The sequence below is a fragment of the Macaca nemestrina genome, chromosome 3 (genome assembly GCF_043159975.1).
Source record: "Macaca nemestrina isolate mMacNem1 chromosome 3, mMacNem.hap1, whole genome shotgun sequence".
In the NCBI taxonomy this organism is placed as follows: Eukaryota; Metazoa; Chordata; class Mammalia; order Primates; family Cercopithecidae; genus Macaca; species Macaca nemestrina.
The window spans coordinates 33,951,264-33,970,173 of NC_092127.1; the positions used below are offsets into that span (position 1 = coordinate 33,951,264).

The 18,910-nt window shown below is 35.7% G+C and overlaps 1 protein-coding gene across 8 annotated transcripts in view; it reads right to left on the reverse strand.

Annotated features, from left to right (window-relative positions):
- Window positions 1–2,176: 2,176 nt before the first annotated feature.
- GUCY1A1 (guanylate cyclase 1 soluble subunit alpha 1) overlaps window positions 2,177–18,910 on the reverse strand; it is a 73,703-nt gene continuing 56,969 nt past the window's right edge. For all 8 annotated transcript variants that reach the window (XM_011752823.3, XM_011752825.3, XM_011752824.3 and 5 more), the window contains 2 exons: window positions 15,885–16,039; window positions 2,177–7,772 (listed from right to left, as the gene is read on the reverse strand). In XM_011752823.3, coding sequence (XP_011751125.2) covers window positions 7,571–7,772; window positions 15,885–16,039 — 357 coding nt within the window. In that variant the 3' untranslated portion in view covers window positions 2,177–7,570. The remainder of the gene's footprint in view (window positions 7,773–15,884; window positions 16,040–18,910) is intronic.

Sequence of the window (18,910 nt, forward strand, 5' to 3'; positions counted from 1 at the left end):
ACAAACCACTACACTTGGATAAGCCAAGCACAGTTTTGTTTCTAAAGTTGGTGTTTTTAAAAAAAGTTTTAACTTTATATATGATTTGAAAAACCGAGATTTTTAAATTTTGTTTTTTATAAATAGAAAACAATTTTTATTTTTAAATTTAGGTTTTAAAACAGTTGTGATTTTATGTGTGATATGAGTTTTGTTGGAAATAGGCGCTTTAGAAATAAATGTATTTTGATTATTTTAGTACATTATTTAACAATAACTTTTTGAAAAGGGATTTAAATACATTGATTTGTACAGAGCAAATGCCTGACATAATAGTTGTTAATGTGGTTTTCCACACTGTTATGTTGGAAGTTTCCTCTCTCTTCAGTAGCAAGACCTACATCAAAGCAAATATATTTGTATAACTTGGGACAATGGTGTTTTTTTCTTGATACAAAGTTCATTTTTCTTTTTAAACATAACTCATTTTAAATTTTAAGAAGATTTTTATTTAAACACTTTTATTACAATATTTAGGTGGCAGCAATATCTAACAAGCTTCTGAGACAGGAGGTAACATTCTCATAGACTTTGCAACTCTGCCAGAAGTAGAACTCAAAATAAATGTGTCATTTAAAGCAACTATGAAGGTAATAATAAAAGGAGTGTTGTTAGTACTAAGAAGGTTTTCAATGCAGGGTCCAATAGCTATACTTATATATACAGAAAACATGAAATTAGTTACTAAACATAACAAAAACTTGGTATACCTACAGCAATGTGTATTTACCAAAAACTGGTGAAAGTATGTTGAGAGATATGTTAAATATTTGCTGAAAAGAAAACTAATTGTCTGTATGTGAAACCCCATGAATCATTTTATGTATCAGGACCAAAAAACTAACTTCTTTTATTCCTCAAAAATCAAAAGTGGTCTCATCTAAATCAAAAGTCACAGACTTGTTAGTTATTTATTGTCTTCTCATTGTGAACATTATTTACTATTTTCTCTCTCTAAACAGTAAGTTCTTAGTCCAAATTTATTATTTTGTCCCATCTAGACAATATGGTCTACGGTACTTCACTAGGGTGGTCTAAGAGTAGATTCTAGGGAGTTCTCCAAGCTCTGGCAGTATGTGTCTTGTATGGGGCCATATGCACATTTTTGGAGGGGTGATAGTCTATGTCTTTTATCCAGTTCTCAAAGTGATAAAAGTAAAGACCCACTGGCCAACTGTAGCAGTTTCCCACGTAAAATATAAAGATGATTCACTGAGTTAGGTGAAGAAAATATGAAAATTTCTATTTATATTCATGCTCATTTAGAAAAGAAAAGCTGTACTAATATGTAGTATATGGATTGAGAGCAGCATGTATCAGTCTATAGAATTGTTGTGCTACAATATTTTATCAATAGATCACAGGAATCTAAAAGGTTGGAGAATAGTGCTCTAGGGAAGTGAATATCAAGTTCTCGTATTTTCCAAAACATCTTTAATTTACATGTGCAAGGAGGTGAAGGAATAGTAAATTCTCAAATACTAACACATTTTCATTCACTTCAATGTTATAAGATACAATTTATTCAGGGAAGATGGCAGCTCACTGTGATTAAGCAGTGTCTGGATGCTGCACATCCCTGTATCACTGGGAATCACTATTTCTAAAGGCCCAGAATACCTAGACCACTGTTGCCATAACTTTCCAAAGAGCTTCAATTTTGTTGCTCTTGTTCCAGGTGTATAATACTTAACACATTGGGCTGTCCAACTTCTGTAATAGCCTTTTTGTTTTGCTTTGTTTTGTTTTCACTTTCTCTGAAACTAACTCATAGTTCTTTCCTCAGTACAGATGGATTTGGCAGCATTTCAGATGGAACAAACATCTGAGCAGATACTTTAAGATTTGGGCATTATGCAAAGTCATTTTTGGCCAAGTAATTTTCCTCACAATCTGGAAGACTCATCTGTGATTTAATTTTCTGATATTATGTAATTAAAAAAATTAAAAAACTTGACAGGCAGCCACCACCTTATCTAAATATCTTCTACCAGAACATCTGAGATTAAGTCCTGGATATGCCATTTAAATTTTGTCCAGATTTCTACTCCAATGTTGAAATCCAAGATATTAACATTTTCATAAAACTAAGTTTATGATGATGGAAAAAACTGCACTGGTGATAAAAGAAGTGTGGCTTTTAGAATATCACTTTTTTTTTTTTTCCTTTTGCTTAGGTTTTTCTGACTGAAATCTATACATTGATAAAGCTTTTGCTACTATTTTGGCAGACACTATATAGGAAAACAAATGGATATAAATAAGAAGGTAATGGGATAGTTTTGGTTGAAAAAAGTGTGGGCTCTGTGGTCTAGTCAAAACAGATGCAGGTGTGGCTGTTATTGGCAAAGCCATTTTGAGGGAAATACAGATAGCAATAAAATGTACAGTGATTAATGCAGCTTAAAATGAGAATACTGAATGAGTCCACATCATCAATATAATAAAAGAAACATTTAAAGAGGAGCAACAGTTCATCCAAGATCTAGTAGCTGATGTGCTAAGAACAGAAGAAAACAACTCAACAAAGATGACAAAGGACTAATTGTCTCCGTTGCTGTAAGCTTATGGCTTTCAGTAATTGATTCCTCCTCTTTTCACTAAAGGATACAAATATTTCCCAGGTCTTGAAAAGTATCATAACAAAAACCATAAATTCTAACACTCAATTTTGGTTGAAAATGACATTTTGCTTTTCTCTGCTTAGTAAGTTAAGCAGTCCCTGCTTTTAGCCTGTGTTTTAACAAGAGAACTGCACTTTGCTACCGTCTCAGTAGCACTGAATTTCTGTTTTGGAGGAGATGGTTAAGTCCCTACTCACAGGAATTGCAAGGCATCTTGCCCTCCCACCTCTCACATATGCTGTGTTCTCCATCCCTTCACCCTTAAAGTCAGCCTTAATTTAGCTGTCCAAGTACAACCACCTAAAGAGTGAAATTGCATCGAAGTGCAAAATGAGGTGAAATAAATGATCCATGTTTTAGTGTTCAGTGAAAAGTAGTGATCTAACAAGCTCCTCAACAAATATGTATCAAAGATTCAATTTTACTTATTAAAATGATTTATGTGGGTATAACCCATGCACCTAAAACCACTGCAGTAATTCATTAACCCATTCTGTTTTGGGCTACTAACATTTGCATCAACAAGGGCTTGATGGTGGATTTAAAGCATTATATAGCACTAGACTTCACTGGAGTTTTGCATTAAAGCTCCATCTGGGCAGTTTTCCAGCTGGTAATCTCAGAGGACTGATGTCTATTCCTCAGGCACTACTTAGACCAGACACTCTTGTTTATTCATCTCTTTGATTTGCTGGGTCTACCACAGACCACCCTTTTCCATCCTATGCCTTCTTTAAACCTAACTGGGACAGGGCTGGGAAGTCTTTGCCTTGGTGTGGCTGGAAATATCAGGGAAGAAATTTGGAAGAAACGTTAAAATGCTGAAGCAACTCTTCTTTCCTCCCTACCAAAGGATCTGAAAGACTAATAGCCTTGAGAGTGATATAAAATTCCAATGCCAGACATCCCAGCTTTATGCTTATACTTATGGTAAAATATCCAGGATATAAAATGAATCATTTTCCCTTGAGGTAAAAACAGATGTTCATTCAGTCACCTGTGCAAGTAAATATCCACCCTATCTATCCTTATCTATGCTGTTTCTGATAGTCTTTGGAAAACACACATCTGATCATACCATTCTCTTCCTTTAAGACTTGATGTTTCTCTTATCTAGTAGCTTTAAAACTGTTGGAGAGGGAGACAGAAGCCAATGGATCTAATTTTACTAGTGTTGCTGTTTCTTTTATTTTTTCTTATGTAAGATCTATTTTGAACAAGTGCCTCAAGTGAATAATAATAACTCTTATTATAGTTATTAATATTACTATTATGGTAATGTTGATAACTAAGGTCATGTAAAGCTGTGTCATATGTAGTTATTAATTACTATATATTAATATTACAATAGCAATACTAACAACTATCATGGCACACCTTTACATGACACACATACCCCTTGGTGATTTTTGCGCAAATGGTCTTTTGTCCTTATTCTCCTCCCTCCCAACTCATCCCAGGCAACTGGCTCTCCAGAATGTACTATGCACCCCCAATACTCCATCTCTTTGTGTCTGCTAATTTATTTTCCTGGATGATGTCCTTCCCCTTCTCTGCTTGATGAACTCTAAGACCAAAGGACTTTTCTAAGAACGAAGTCCCCTACTTTGTGCTCCCACAGAATGTTGTAATTATGTCTTACATTTGTCTCTCACTTTCCGTTCTCGATAGATTGGGCCATGCTCAGCACTTTGGGAGGCCGAGACGGGCGGATCACGAGGTCAGGAGATCGAGACCATCCTGGCTAACACAGTGAAACCCCGTCTCTACTAAAAAATACCAAAAACAAAAACTAGCCCCCCGGCGCGGTGGCGGGCGCCTGTAGTCCCAGCTACTCGGGAGGCTGAGGCAGGAGAATGACGTAAACCCGGGAGGCGGAGCTTGCAGTGAGCCGAGATCCGGCCACTGCACTCCAGCCTGGGCGACAGAGCCAGACTCCGTCTCAAAAAAAAAAAAAAAAAAAAAAAAATAGTAATATTCCTGGCACACAATAGGCATTCAATAAATTCTTGATGAATGACTAAATGAAAATGAGTAAATGAATCTATTCTTATTTATGTTTTCTTAAAAATACACTTTGCATTTTCTTACAAAGTCTAGATAGATATAGAAAGACAAAGCAAAATGGGAAGAAACATTTTAATTCTGTATTTCCCTTTGCTTCTTGATGCAAAGCATCTTTAGGAAACTTGAGTATAACTCTGTGCTTGCCTGAGAAAAATGTGTAAGGAGCTAATTTATATAGTGTACTTAACACAAAAAATAGGACAAGAAGCCATGAATGGAAACTATATAACCAGAACAGAAGGATTTTCAGCCCCTGGATTTTCAGGAGAAACTGTTATGGAAGCAGTCTTGAGACCCAGTCTTATTTTTTAGGATAGTTAAATGGCAATATAATTCAGTACCAGTAGTCCCCAACCTGATTACAGGCTGTTTGTCCACTACTTTTCTATCCCCAATACATCAAAGCTCTGACTTGGGCCCCTTACTTATTTTAAGAATCTATTCTCCAGGGTCTCTACTCTGGCTACCATCAATGGTCTGGATCTGAAAAGTTTCTCCCTAATCTCTATGCTTCAAAGCAGATAAGATAGAGAAAAAAGGAAATTCCTTAAATTTTTTAGCATCTGAATTGTGAATTTCGTGTGGACTCTGTCATGGAAATGTATGTTCATCCTCTTTAAGATCTACAAATTATTCTGTGTTTAATGGGTCTTTGTAGGCTGGTCTGGGGAACCTATCACAGATGATTTAAGTTCTCTGTGAAAATATATTTTTTGGTAATTTTTTATGTAGATAAAAATGCCAAATTCATAGAAAAGTTGCAGGAATGGTACAAGAAACTCCCATACAACTTTTCACCAAGAGTATATACATTCCCCTCATTTGTTTTGTGTATATGCTAATACATCACAAACACACAAAATACTTTTTGAATTCTGATTGAATTATAAACTTTTTGAGTGCAAATTGAGGTCTGCTGAAATGTTTGATCAAGACTACATTCCATTTCATGCTTTTATATTTTCTTTATTTCTATTATTTCCCCACGATAAGAGTTCTGTTCCAGAAAGAAACATGTATTTACATTTTTGTTTTCCTTGTAAGTACTGACTTAACTTCATATATTTGTGAAGATGTTACTATACTTCCTCAAGGCCTCTGGTACTTTCCAATAATAGGGTGAGTGTTTATTGAGTCAGAGTCAGTCCTGTAAGACATTGGGCTATCACTTAGTAAACAGCATTATTGTAATATCTATAGTAGTACCCTTGGAATACTAGAGGCCAATCAGTAATGAACATTCCTGATGTCACCATGGGCTAGCCTGGGTACTAATGGAGGCAGTTAAAGAACTTTTAAACTGAATTATTTCTCAGAACCCCAAATAAGAGTTCCGCCTATCTATGGCTCTGCTAATATTGATTTTAAAACTACAACGTTTATTTTTTTTTTTTTTGCTTTAAATTCGAGCTCTTTTTAAAATCAAATCCTTATCCCCAGCCAAAATGTATATTTTTTTAGTTCACCAGAGAACTTCAACTGACCTAATCAAAAATAAAAGTTCCTAACTGCTTAAAGGTTTATGTAAAAAAAAAAAAAAAAAGAAAAAAGTTGAAGCTCCGGAAAAAATACTTAGACATTTCCATAATGTAGTCACTGCCTCATTTGCTTCATCAATACTAACAATCTTTTTTTTTTAAATCAGGATATTTCAAGTAGAATAAAAACACTTCATATATGTATATTTAATGAGACAAAAACTTGATTCTTAGTTCATAGACATGCACCAAAATGTTCAGCACAAATACTCAAGAAAAATGAGATATCCACCGAACGAACAAGTCTTATTTTCTACTTCTGTACTTAGATTTTCTTCTTAAACCTTTAAATGGCTCAGCATGGCAATAGAAGATGTCTGCTGAAGTAGGTCCATGTTGTTCCAAGTGTGCCTGCATGTGTGTGTACATGTGTAAATGTTTTACCAATGTCCTTTATGGTGAGTCCTCTGTATGATTACTTTACTCCCATGTTGCTTCCAGCTCAATTAGATTTGAATAGTATTACTGCATTTTAATAGAAGATAGAAACCTCTTTTATTTGGAATACTTTGCTATTATGATAGTAAAATGAATTAATAGGAATTAAATTGCTGACATGGATTAAAATAGCTTTTGCCATTGTAGAATTTTTAAACATGTCAAACAGAAGAAATACTTATTGTTATAAAACACATTACTATGGAGAGTATTTTTAACTTCAAGAACTAAAAATAATATTTGATATTTACAGAACTATTTTATAATTGTATTGCATCTAATCCCTAATTGCTTATTTTCTAAAAAGAAAAAAAGGGGAAAGTGCAATAGAGAAAAAAATGTCAGCCTATATTCAAACATATACTACCAGTTAAATGAGAAAATGCAATACAATGCAGAGTTGAAAGTTTGAAAGAACTGAGGGCGTCAAAGAATGTAATTTCTATTTAGAAACATTTTTAAGACAACACTATCACAAACACAACTTTCATAACCATGGTATTCCACCAGGATATGAGATTGCAGGTGATTCTGCCAGTTTGTACAGCTGACTACAATTATCTGATATATGTACAAGGTGCTGAATTTTGAGTACAGGTAGTAAGTGATGGTTATATAACAGAAATACTCCCCCAAAAGTAACTTTTTAAGTTTTTTTTTGTTTTTTTGTTTTTCTCCAGAAGAGCTGAAGTACTGAAGTGAGTACACTTTGTCATGTTAAATGGGAGAAAGAGTGGACTGTGACTTGGCTCCTGAAATTTTAATACTGCTCATTAGCCGTCTACAAACCTAAAGTGCTTTCAGAGGCTCTACACATCTTCAATGAGTCAAACCCCAAAGACTTATAAATAGGTATATAGGTTGCTAATCTATTCCTGATGCTTTGCCTAAAAAATTGGCATTGCCATCTTCCACATCTTTCTTTTGGAAGCATGGTTTTGAGTTTGTTCCTTGTTGGTAAGCATCCAGAAAATGGCAGATTCCGGGGATTTCACTAGGGAAGTTCGGTGGAAGTTCTTCCCTTGATCGAGGGGTAAACACGAAACCAGGACAGTCTTTGAGTAATCTGAAAATATTAAAATAAAAATATTAAAATATAATACTGACATAAATGTTTATCAGCTCATAAAAAGAAGGCAATATAACTAACTGAATGTTACTGAGAATATTAATAAACCAGTGATTTTAGGTGTGACTGACAGAAAAAGTCTAATGAGGTTAACAGACATCGTCACAGAAGTACAGTGAAGAATCAATTCACAATAAGAAAATTGTGTCAACTAACGTATTTCACTTACATTGGAAAAAATTATAAAACATTTTTGCAAAAATAATATCCACACAACAGTGCAATTTGCAGTAGTGAAAAAATAATCCAAAGATTTAATAATAGCAAAGTATCCACACATAACCATGACAGTATTAAGATTTCCTGAGTTGAAAGAGGTAAGATGTCCATTTATTAATTCATTAATTTTGTAAATATTACCGTAATCACGGGCAAAGAAAGTAATCATGGGCAAGAAATTGTGAATCAAAATTACAATGACAAAAATGATGTGACAGCAACTTTTGAATCTTTCAATAGAATTTTTATGAATTCTAGATTAGCAGGACTCAAGTGAGATTTAATTGTATATATCACCACTCTACTTACTAATGATTATTAGCAATATTTTTTCTCTGGAAATTCATCTGTTTACCAAATTATATTGTTTGCTACTTTACTACTTGTTCATTATGCTAAACCCATTTTAAATTCTAATCTTACTGATTAAGCTATTGGTACCTCGTCCCATGTGCTTCCCTAGCTTTCCGTCAAATGAGAACTTAATAAGACTTCTCTCTAATCTAATATTCAGACCATGGACGAAAAAACGTTGCATAGTTGTGGGCTCTCAACCAACTTCTACAGAAAAGCATTTATTATATTTACCCAAACAGACCATGGTCTTCTATTCACCAGTCTGTAATGTCATGTCTAAATTAAATAGAATGATGATGCTGAATTAGATTTTGGCACTGTGACATCATCTATGTACTGAAGAAACCAACCGAATAGAAATCTGTCTCAAGAAAGACAGTTTAATTTTCATCAGTACATCAATAAATCTGTAATCTGCTAAACAATAAAACTAATGAAAATGATGTCTTAGTCATGAATTTATAAATATTTTTGAGTGACTGTTATTTGAAAATATGTAATGAAAAGTTATAGAATTACACAGTATTAAAAGTATAAGCTTCAAAGTCTGATAGCTCTAGCAGCAAAGATGTCCATTGTCCAGGCTTTAAAATGGGGATAATAATAGTACATATTCCTTAGGACAGTTGTGAAAATTAAATAAATTAATTTTTAAAAACTGACTAAGCATCAATTAGAAATCACGCCACACCTATCATATTGGTAACAGTAAGTCTGACAATATCAGGCCTTGGGGAATAGCACCCTTCCTACACTGTTGGTGGAGTGTAGATTGGTAAAATCAGTCTGAACAGCTAATTAATGCCTAGTAAGGTTGAAACTGGGTATAGTCTATGGTCTAGGAATACCATTTTTAGTTATATTATCTAAAGACGTACATATTAAGATATCTATTGAATCACTTTTTGTAATAATGAAAAATTGGATATACTCTAATTAAACATGGGTAGAAGATAGAGTCTGGCTCATGCATACTCTAGAATACATATTATATCACATGCACATATAGTAACATGCTAGATCTGGTTCATACTGGCTTGTGAGAACCAGTTGTTAAACACTGAGGAACTTTGTAAGACAGTTAAGCTATCCATAGCCTGAAACCTGCCAGAGTGGACATAGTAACACCAAGGATATTGGCAAATGCTAGAATCGTGGATTCTCTACCTCATCCTGTAAAGCTGGTTTACCAGCAAACCACTCCATTAGCAATAGTTAAAATGAATGATCTAGATTTATGACTAGGTATACATTTTATCAAGGAAATTATCCCAGAAACAAACATAATACTGAGTGGATTCAACGCAAGTCATAAAAGGATATGGACATGTTGATTGGGAATCTGTTTTCCTCTGGCTTTATTTTTCTACCTGACAGGACCTAAATGAAAGTGATATTCCTGCCTCTCTCTACCCATTTTCCTTCCTGGAAAGCAGAAGTGACATCTTATTAATGAGTTGTGGAGAAGCTGCTGAACATGCGTCTGTATTTGGGAGACTGTCCGCACAGAGTACATATTCTCAGCTCCTACAAGCTATAAAGCACATAGGATCCACTGTGTCAGAGTGTGTGACAGGGACCATGTAATAGTTGATATTTATATTTCATTATATTAATATCTATTTACAATTTATTGTTTTTATAAAACAGAAACCTGAAATAAATATGGCAAAATGTTGATGCTGAAATATTAGTATTGGCTACATGAATGTCATCTTCTTTGCTTTTTTCTATATGTTTAAAAATGAAATATAAAAATGTATAAAACTATAAGTCTAATAAATAAAAATGTATAAAACTATAGGTGATTGATAAAAATCTATTATTTTTTCTATCTACAGCAACCCAATATTCCCTACTAAATATGGTAATGACAATTATAATCTCATATTTAAATGTATTATATAAAAATATTCAGCCTTTACAAGTGGCTTTAAAGTGCATCGTTTGAATTTATTAAGGGCCTTGCTCTGGATCGCACGTCTGGTAAGTGCTGTGTGTGGGACTCTAAGGCATGTCTTCTGAATACAACTTCTATGCTTTTTAAAGACACTTAGCAGACAAACATAATTAGAATGTTATGGAGTTAGAAATATTCATTATATTGTCTTTTTAAAAATCAGAATAGACAAGAAAAACCATTTAGAAAAACAAACCATTTAGGTGAAAGTTTGAGGACAGCAACACCCAAAAAAGGCAGCAACAGCCCAAATGTCCTCATAGAGCGGACATTTTTCTCTACACCTTCTTCACCAGACACGATTTTCCCCAAATTACTTTATCAACGCTCCAATTCTCTGTTATCTTTCCTATATTCCTTTATTCACTTCATTCTTTTTCTTACAGATTTCAATTCTTGCTTCTCTGGCACAATGTGCTCAGACTTGTCCTACAAATAAGAGATCCTAGGCCTGTTTACTCCACACACTGGACAGCATCCATGCATCCTCCCCACTTGCCATTTTTGTTTCTAATGATCCCTGGATCACCACATAAACCTCTAACATTGACCCACTGACCTGGATCTAATGTAGTAGACATGGATCCACTGACCCACTGATCTGATGTAGTCTCTATTAGTCTGTAATAGTTTTCCTTACTTCAAAAAAACAAACAAAATGCAGAATATTATCCCCTAAAATTAAAGTAAAACTCCTGACAATGTTTAAAAGACAGTAATGTATAATTGTCACTACCCTGCTACATTTTGAATCACTGGTTAGAATTTGGAAGTGGAAATTTGAAGATACAGGGGGTTTTTTTTGGTATAGGTATGTATTCTGTGTCCTAAATTTACCTGTATTTCAGAAATATATCATGGAAGCTACATTCAATATTAAACAGATTATTGTATTATTAAAGAAATATCATTCCAGAATTTAATGTATCATCAATAAAGCTCTCCAAAGAAAATTGCGTTTTGTATTTGTACACCTTCTTCAGCATCTGCTTCTTGTACTATACTTTGAGTAAAACTAAAATTATGCCCCTACTGTTGACTAAATTTCCCAAAGCATTGGATGTTTAACTGAAATTTAAATTATTTATATTATTTTACGTTTTCCTAGTATATGGAAGAAAAGTGAAGTATCTCTCAAAGAAAGGAATTTAAAAAGCTGTTAAAAGTATTTCACATTAAGTATTTATATTTTGCCTAAATAAGACAGTATTAACTACTGCTTTCCCTTAGGCAAGACATAAATACCTCATATATGAGAATAAAAGGAAAGTAAATTATTATTGAAATCAATACAAAAGGAAAAAAGATATATCATATTTGTCTATAAAATGTAGAAATGACTTCAGCAAATGAGCTGAAGTTCAATATAAATTAAATTAAAATTTCAGTGTCATCCATGTATGTGCATATAAACATAACTGAAACAAAGAAAATGTTAATAGTTACTATCTCTGGGTAGTGAGATTATGACTTATTCCTATTATTTACTTTATAATTTACTAATTTTGTAAATTTTCTGAAATGGGTATGTGTTACTACAGTAATAAAAAATTTATTTAAAAGATAACACCATCTATGCTATAAAAACCTGTATGTGCATTTCTAGTAACATTGCCAATATAGTGAATCTAAGATTTAAGTCATGAGCATTGTCCTGTTGCCAAAAATATATGCCAACGTGTTGTGGTCCTCTGCTGAAATACATGACATCCTGAATTATATTTTGAAGAAAAATGAGTAGTTAACATCAGTGCCTCCTAACATGACTCAAGACCACCAGACTTTGAGATACAAAATGCCAGATTTCTAAAGAGTTTAGTTTTATACTGTTAAAAACAATCAATATAGAAGAAAAAGGAAAATATGCTTTTTATGTGTAGAAGTTTTGTTGTAAGGTAGGATTCCTCAGCATGCACATACACACATAACACATCTTTGCACACTGAAAGAGAAACACAGATATCAGTGAAAGGACAGGCAACTGACTCCTACTTAATAGGATGATTCCTCTTAACGCTTACAGAGAGAGTAGAATCATATTATCTCAGGGTATGGAATCTTATCCCTACCTATTATACCCAGTAGGACCATAGGCCAATTACCATTACAATGAAACCCAGGGATTTTTCCAATTCTCAGGTTATACTGAGTTGTTTTCATATCCAGGAGTCAACAGTCAACCAGTAAATACTTCTTGCTTTCCTTCTGTGTTCCAGGCGCTTATCTAGGAGCTGGGAATATAGAATGTGTACCACAGGAAGCTAACATTCTGCAAAGGGAGGCAGGCACTCAACACATAAATAAATACTGCATAAGACAATTTCAGATACAGGTGTGAACTGAGAAGATGAAATAGGATAATGAGAGTGTATGTGAGGAGAAGGTTGTTGCTATAGTTATGATAGTTAAGGAGTGTCTCTTTAAAGAGAGGAGAAGAAATGATCACTGTAAGGTTGATGGTCTGAGTAACTAGGTGGATGGTGATATCATTTTAAGGTGATTGGTAAGCTTGCGTGGGTGGGAAGGAAGTGGATTTCATCAGTCTGTGTGGGAAATCACTCATTCTAATTCGGTCCAGTTCATTTTAATATGTCAATTAGTCATCCAAGTGGAAATATGTAATAGGATATATGTGTCTGTAGCTCCGCGGAGAATCATAGGATGGGCTAAAGATTTTTTAAAAAATGGTTAGAGTCATAAAAGTTCAGACACAGAAGAGAACAGGAACAGAGGCTCTGGGCAATGCAATAAAGGTTTGGTAGGGAAGGAGTTCCAACAGGAGACACTGAGAAGGTGTAGACATGGGGTAGTGAGAAAACTAGGTGAGTGGGGTGCCAAAAATTTAAAGAAGAACATGTATAAATGAGGCAGTTCTTAGCCTATTCAAATGCTTCTGAGATAATAAGGAGAGAAAACTGACAGAGTTTTTTGAGATGGAGTCTTGCTCTGTTGCCCAGGCTGGAGTGCCATGGCACAATCTCTCCTCACTGCAAGCTCCGCCTCCCAGGTTCCCACCATTCTCCTGCCTCAGCCTCCCGAGTAACTGGGACTACAGGAGCCTGCCACCACACCCGGCTAATTTTTTGTATTTTTAGTAGAGACGGGGTTTCACCATGTTAGCTACGATGGTCTTGATCTCCTGACCTCGTGATCCATCCCCCTCGGCCTCCCAAAGTGCTGGGATTGCAAGCATGAGCCACCGCGCCCAGCCAACTGACAATGATTTTAGCAGGGCACACTGATGACCTTGATAAGAACCGTTTGAGTGGAGTCAACACTGACTGGAGTGAGTTGAAGAGAAAATAAGAGGTGGAAAAAATACAGATAGTAAGTATAGACAACTTCTTTCAGTTTTGTTATAAAAGAGAGCAGAAATTTAAGATTGTAGCAGAAGCTGGACTTAGAAACAAGGAAGTTTTTATTTTTCAAGAGTTTTAATAGATATGGTTGCATTCTGTTGGGAATAATCATTTCATCAGAGAGAAATTTGATCATAGAGAGAAAGAGTTAATTTCCACAGAAAAGTTAATGAGAAGGTGAGAGGAAATAGCACTCACAGTAAAGCTGTATCAATCAGGGGCAGGAGGGGAGCTGGCCCAATGTAACGGGAACAAAGAAGGAGGAGATGGGTACTGGGGTAGCTCTGCTGAGAGAACCTACAGCACGAAGATGGCAAAGTTCCTATCTGACTTCTATCTGGCAGTGAAATATGAGGCAAGATTATCAACTGAGAGTCTGGGCTGGAAAGGAAAGGATGCTGGTGCTTTAAGAAGGGAGAAGGCCAGGTGCAGTGGTTCACTCCTGTAATCCCAGCACTTTGGGAGGCCAAGGCAGGCAGATCACTTGAGGTCAGGAGTTCGAGACCAGCCTGGCCAGCATGGCAAAACCCAGTATCTACTAAAAATACAAAAATTAGCCAGACGTGGAGGTGGGCGCCTATAATCACAGTTACTTGGGAGGATGAGGCAGTAGAATCACTTGAAACTGGAAAGCAGAGGTTGCAGTGAGGCGAGACTACACCATTGTACTCCAAACTGGGCCATAGAGCAAGACTTGGTCTCAAAAACTAAATAAATAAATAAATGCAGAAGAAGAAGAGAGAAGACGCTATTAAAGAGTTATCTCTGAGAATAGGAAAGTTAACTTGCTTGGTGTAATTTAGCTACTGTATAGATCTGAAAAACTTCTTTGTTACTTAAGAGTTTCCAGTATAGTGAGACAAAATGTACATGATAGATATATTTCTACTTACCACAGATTGGTTGAATTTCTGGTTAAAGGGATAAGTGATACCAAAATGGCAGATTTTTTGACGCAGGCTGTACACTACATGTTGTCAAGGAGACAGTGAAGATAGAGGTTCTTCTAACGCTAGATGACACATGGCTCCTCTGACTGTGTTAACACTTGCTGCCAGTCCATAAAATTGCCATCTTTGAAAAATCCCTGATGACCAGCTAGTTTTCCTCTGGTAAATTCTTCCCTGTATGATAGGGCATTTGACTGGCTTTTGTCCTTGATTGCAGGGAGGGAGCTTCTAAAACTCTTGGAATTTTTTGAGTTATAGGAGTATCCGTTTTCCATGAGGCCCTTGGATCACATTTGAGTTTATATTAATGAGATGACTCAGAATGGGGACAGGGCCCCAGAAAAATCAGTCTTGTGGATAGAAGGTTGGGGTTTTGTGCTAGCCTAACCTCTGGGGAGGAGAGTGGGGGTGGTGTCTGAGTTCAGTCACATGGCAGTGATTCAACCAATCATGCTTACATAATGAAAACAATGATTCCATACATCAAACTCAAAGCTCAGTGCGGTGGAACTTCCTGGTTTGTAAACCCATTGATGTGGTCGGAGGGAGATAAGTTCTGATTCTATGGAAGCTCTGCATCTGGGACCCTCCCAAACCTTACCCAATCTGTTTCCTCATTTGGTTGGTTCTGATTTGTATCCTCCAAAATAAAACTGTAATAGTAAGTATAGCAATTCCCTAAGTATTTTTGAGTCATTTTAGCTAATCATCTAACTTGAGAGGTTCATGGGAACCCCCAAAATTGTAGCTCAGTCAGTCTAAATGCACACTTAGGTCCTGAAGGGTGGCTAGCATCTGAATTAAGGGCAGGCTTGTTGGGGTCTGTGCCCTCTAACTTGTGGTTATGACTGTGCTCAGTCTGGGTGGTTACTGCCAGAACTTCACTGCAGTGTACTAGCTGATGTCAGAACACCTATCAACGTACTGAGAGTGTTAATATAGGCTTCTAAAAGAGCAATGATGGAAGAATAGGTAATATCTGTCATGGATTTATGGCTGGGCCACAAACACCTCAGGCGAGTCATTCTTAGGCTAATAAGCAGTGTAAAAAAGTTAAAGTGAGGATGATACAAGTTATCACGTTTCTTTTTTCTTTATGATTAAGGAAGAAAAAAATTATGAACAATGAATCAAATCAATGGGGAAAATGACAATTGCATATAAACAAAAACAAGAGATTCTAGGTGTTTAACATAATTACTACCTGTAAGTTGTTGGGCTGACATTGATTTTTCGTGGTACACTGCAGGACTCAAATTTGTTAGCCAGAGTGACATTGTTTCCAAAAAGACAGTAACGGGGCATTTTGACTCCAACAACGCCAGCAAAAACTGATCCAGAATGCAGTCCAATTCGCATCTGAAAGCAAAAAATAACATGATGTTCCCAGTCACTGGTAAAACACTTCCTACTTGTCAGCATCGTTTGAATACCCTGTCTAAATTATTTTACCATTCACCCTCAGCACACCACCCCTTTCCTCAAAACCTCCAGCCAACTTCCCTCTACTCCGCATATGCAATTAAAAGTGACTAGTGCAGAATCAATAGTCACATTTCTTAACTCTTTTCCATTTAGGTTTATTACATAACCATCTTAATTGTGTCTGTCTTCAACATCTGAAACAAGTTTCCATGCACAGGGATCATAGTTACCACAGCAGCATAGCAAGGGGGATATGAGCTGTTTATGTGAACCTGCCACCTCTCCATCAAGTGAGACAGACATAATTTCTGGACTCCTGGAGTTGTTTTCCCAAACACTGACAAAGAAGGGCAAATGAAGCTAGCTCCAAGGATATTAAATATATTTTTTAGACATTTTACCTTAAAATAGCTTTATACCAAACACTATCCCACTGTTCTAATGACTTACAACTGAGGAAATGAAATTGTAATATTTAAGCAGAAAATGACAGAGGAAGCAGAAAGTGGAAGTTACTTGAGTCCGATGACGATGTCTATATACATGAAACTAAAAATCCAGACTGATGAAAGATCAGATTTGTGCCGCGCCTAGATATAAGGGGCAGTCTGGGATACGTTGTGGCAAAATTTTAGGAATTCTGGAAGTCTCCAATGATTTGGAAAACCACTGAGACAGATTGTTTTATTTTATTTATTTTTCAGAGATAGAGTCTTGCTCTGTCACTCAGGCTGTAGTGCAGCGGCACCATCATAGTTCACTGTAACCTCGAAACCCTGGGCTCAAATGATCCTCCCATCTCAGCCTCCTGAGTAGCTGGAACTACAGGCATGCACCACCACACCTGGTTAAATTTTAAATTGTTTGTAGAGACAGGGTCTTGCTATGTTGCCCAGTTGATTCTCAAACTCTTGGGCTCAAGTGATCCTCCTGCCTCAACCTCCCAAAGTGCTAAGATTACAAATATAAGTCACCTTGCCTAGCCAAAGCAGGATATTTAACAATGGAATCTTCAAAGGTCTGATTACTTGATGATCTTATAGAATTTACAAATACTGAAATTACTGCTACTACAAAGCAAGCTAAAGTGGGGATATTTTAAATGACAATGATGATACCATGTTCATTATTTTCAAACTCTATGTTTACTCAAACATTTTAAAAAGTTGTATTAGATACATGCATTTTGAATGAAGACCAAGAACTCAGTAACTTAGATATAATTTAGAAATCAGAAAAATTCAGTTCTGTCTAGTTTTAATAAGTAATTTCAGGTGTCTGCTGGAAACTTCCCAGACTCATTTACTTTTAAGATGTCATATGAATTCTACAAAATTTTCAAACAAAAGCACTAGATTGTGAATTAGGAACTTTGTATTCTAACAAACTCTACTAGTAACTGGTAGTCTGGCTTCCTTAAGTCTCTTTACTTCCCTCTGATCATATTTTCACCTATAAAATGCAGGGTTTGATTATTTTTAAAGAACTTCCTTCATCAAAGTTTTACATTAACAAGCAAAACTTAGATGTCTGTTATATATCTGGCTTTGTCTCTTTTAGGAAAATATGAATTTACACATATAACAAGTGATAGATAGTTAGAGAGATAGACAGATAGATAGATAGAATAAATACTCTTTTGCCCATAAATATCAACCGCGACTTTAGCATATTTAGATTGAGGAATTATTGCTTTCTGTGAGCATTCTTCTGGTTAAACCAGTTTTTCTTCCTATAGTTACTCCAGCTTATTATATGTTAAATTTACCATAGCATTTTTATCTTATTTCATAATTAAAATGTAAATATATTCTGTTCGTAAAAACCAAAGTCATGCAGACAAGGCAAGTGTCCCTCCTACTCCTTCCACGCCATGCTGCCTTCTTCCCCTTCTCCAGTTTTGAATCTCTCAACCCCAACATTTCCTTAGAGAGCTTTTCAAATTAATCAGCAAGATTTAAATCACAATGTGTTTAAGACACACATTGTGCCCCGAGCATATCTCTTTTCACTGGTAACAGACTTCCGTGTGAAATAATGAAAGGCAAAGGCAGAATTCTGACTCCCGGGAAAAATTTGAATGGGAACCTACTAAGGGCATCTTTTATTTGGGACCACTTGTGGTATAGCCCATTTCTCATCATAGGCTTCTAGGCTTAGGAAAGGAGGGGTACTAGAAGTTTGCTTCCATGTTCACTTGTCACCTACCGACTTTCACGGTTACACTCAGCCCACTGGTCTCTGTCACCAACCCACCTGCTGCTTTCTAAGCCTGACTGGATGGATGTTAGTGAGGAAAACAATAGGAATAAGTGAATAGATGAATGATTTCCACAAGTGATGTGCTAGAGGAAAGTACAGAGTTTGAAAAATAAAAAAAGAAAATATTTTCTATTCTTTCACTTCAATTCTATACCAAGAGGTAGCAGGGCAAAAGGCAGAAAAAGCCTGGGCTTTGAAGCCACTTGGACATGACTCCAAATACTGACACATAGGAGTCTTGACTGCTCGTGTCTGCTGGTGAATTGTAGATTCCTCTTTAAAGTGTTATTATAAGGATTAAATGAGACAATGTTTAAGTCACAATATGCTCCTTTCCGATACATACTTAAAGTTTCCCTACTAAAAATACTCTCCACTCTGCCTCTGTGATGTTTCACAGGTATCTCTTAAGGACGTCCGATATTTCCCAGGACTGCAGGTTAGTATACATAAAAAGGTATGATTAATGACTCCCTTTATAGGTCTTTTAAACTAGCCTATCGTTACCCAGGTAACTATCTTTGAAACTAACTATAAATAATT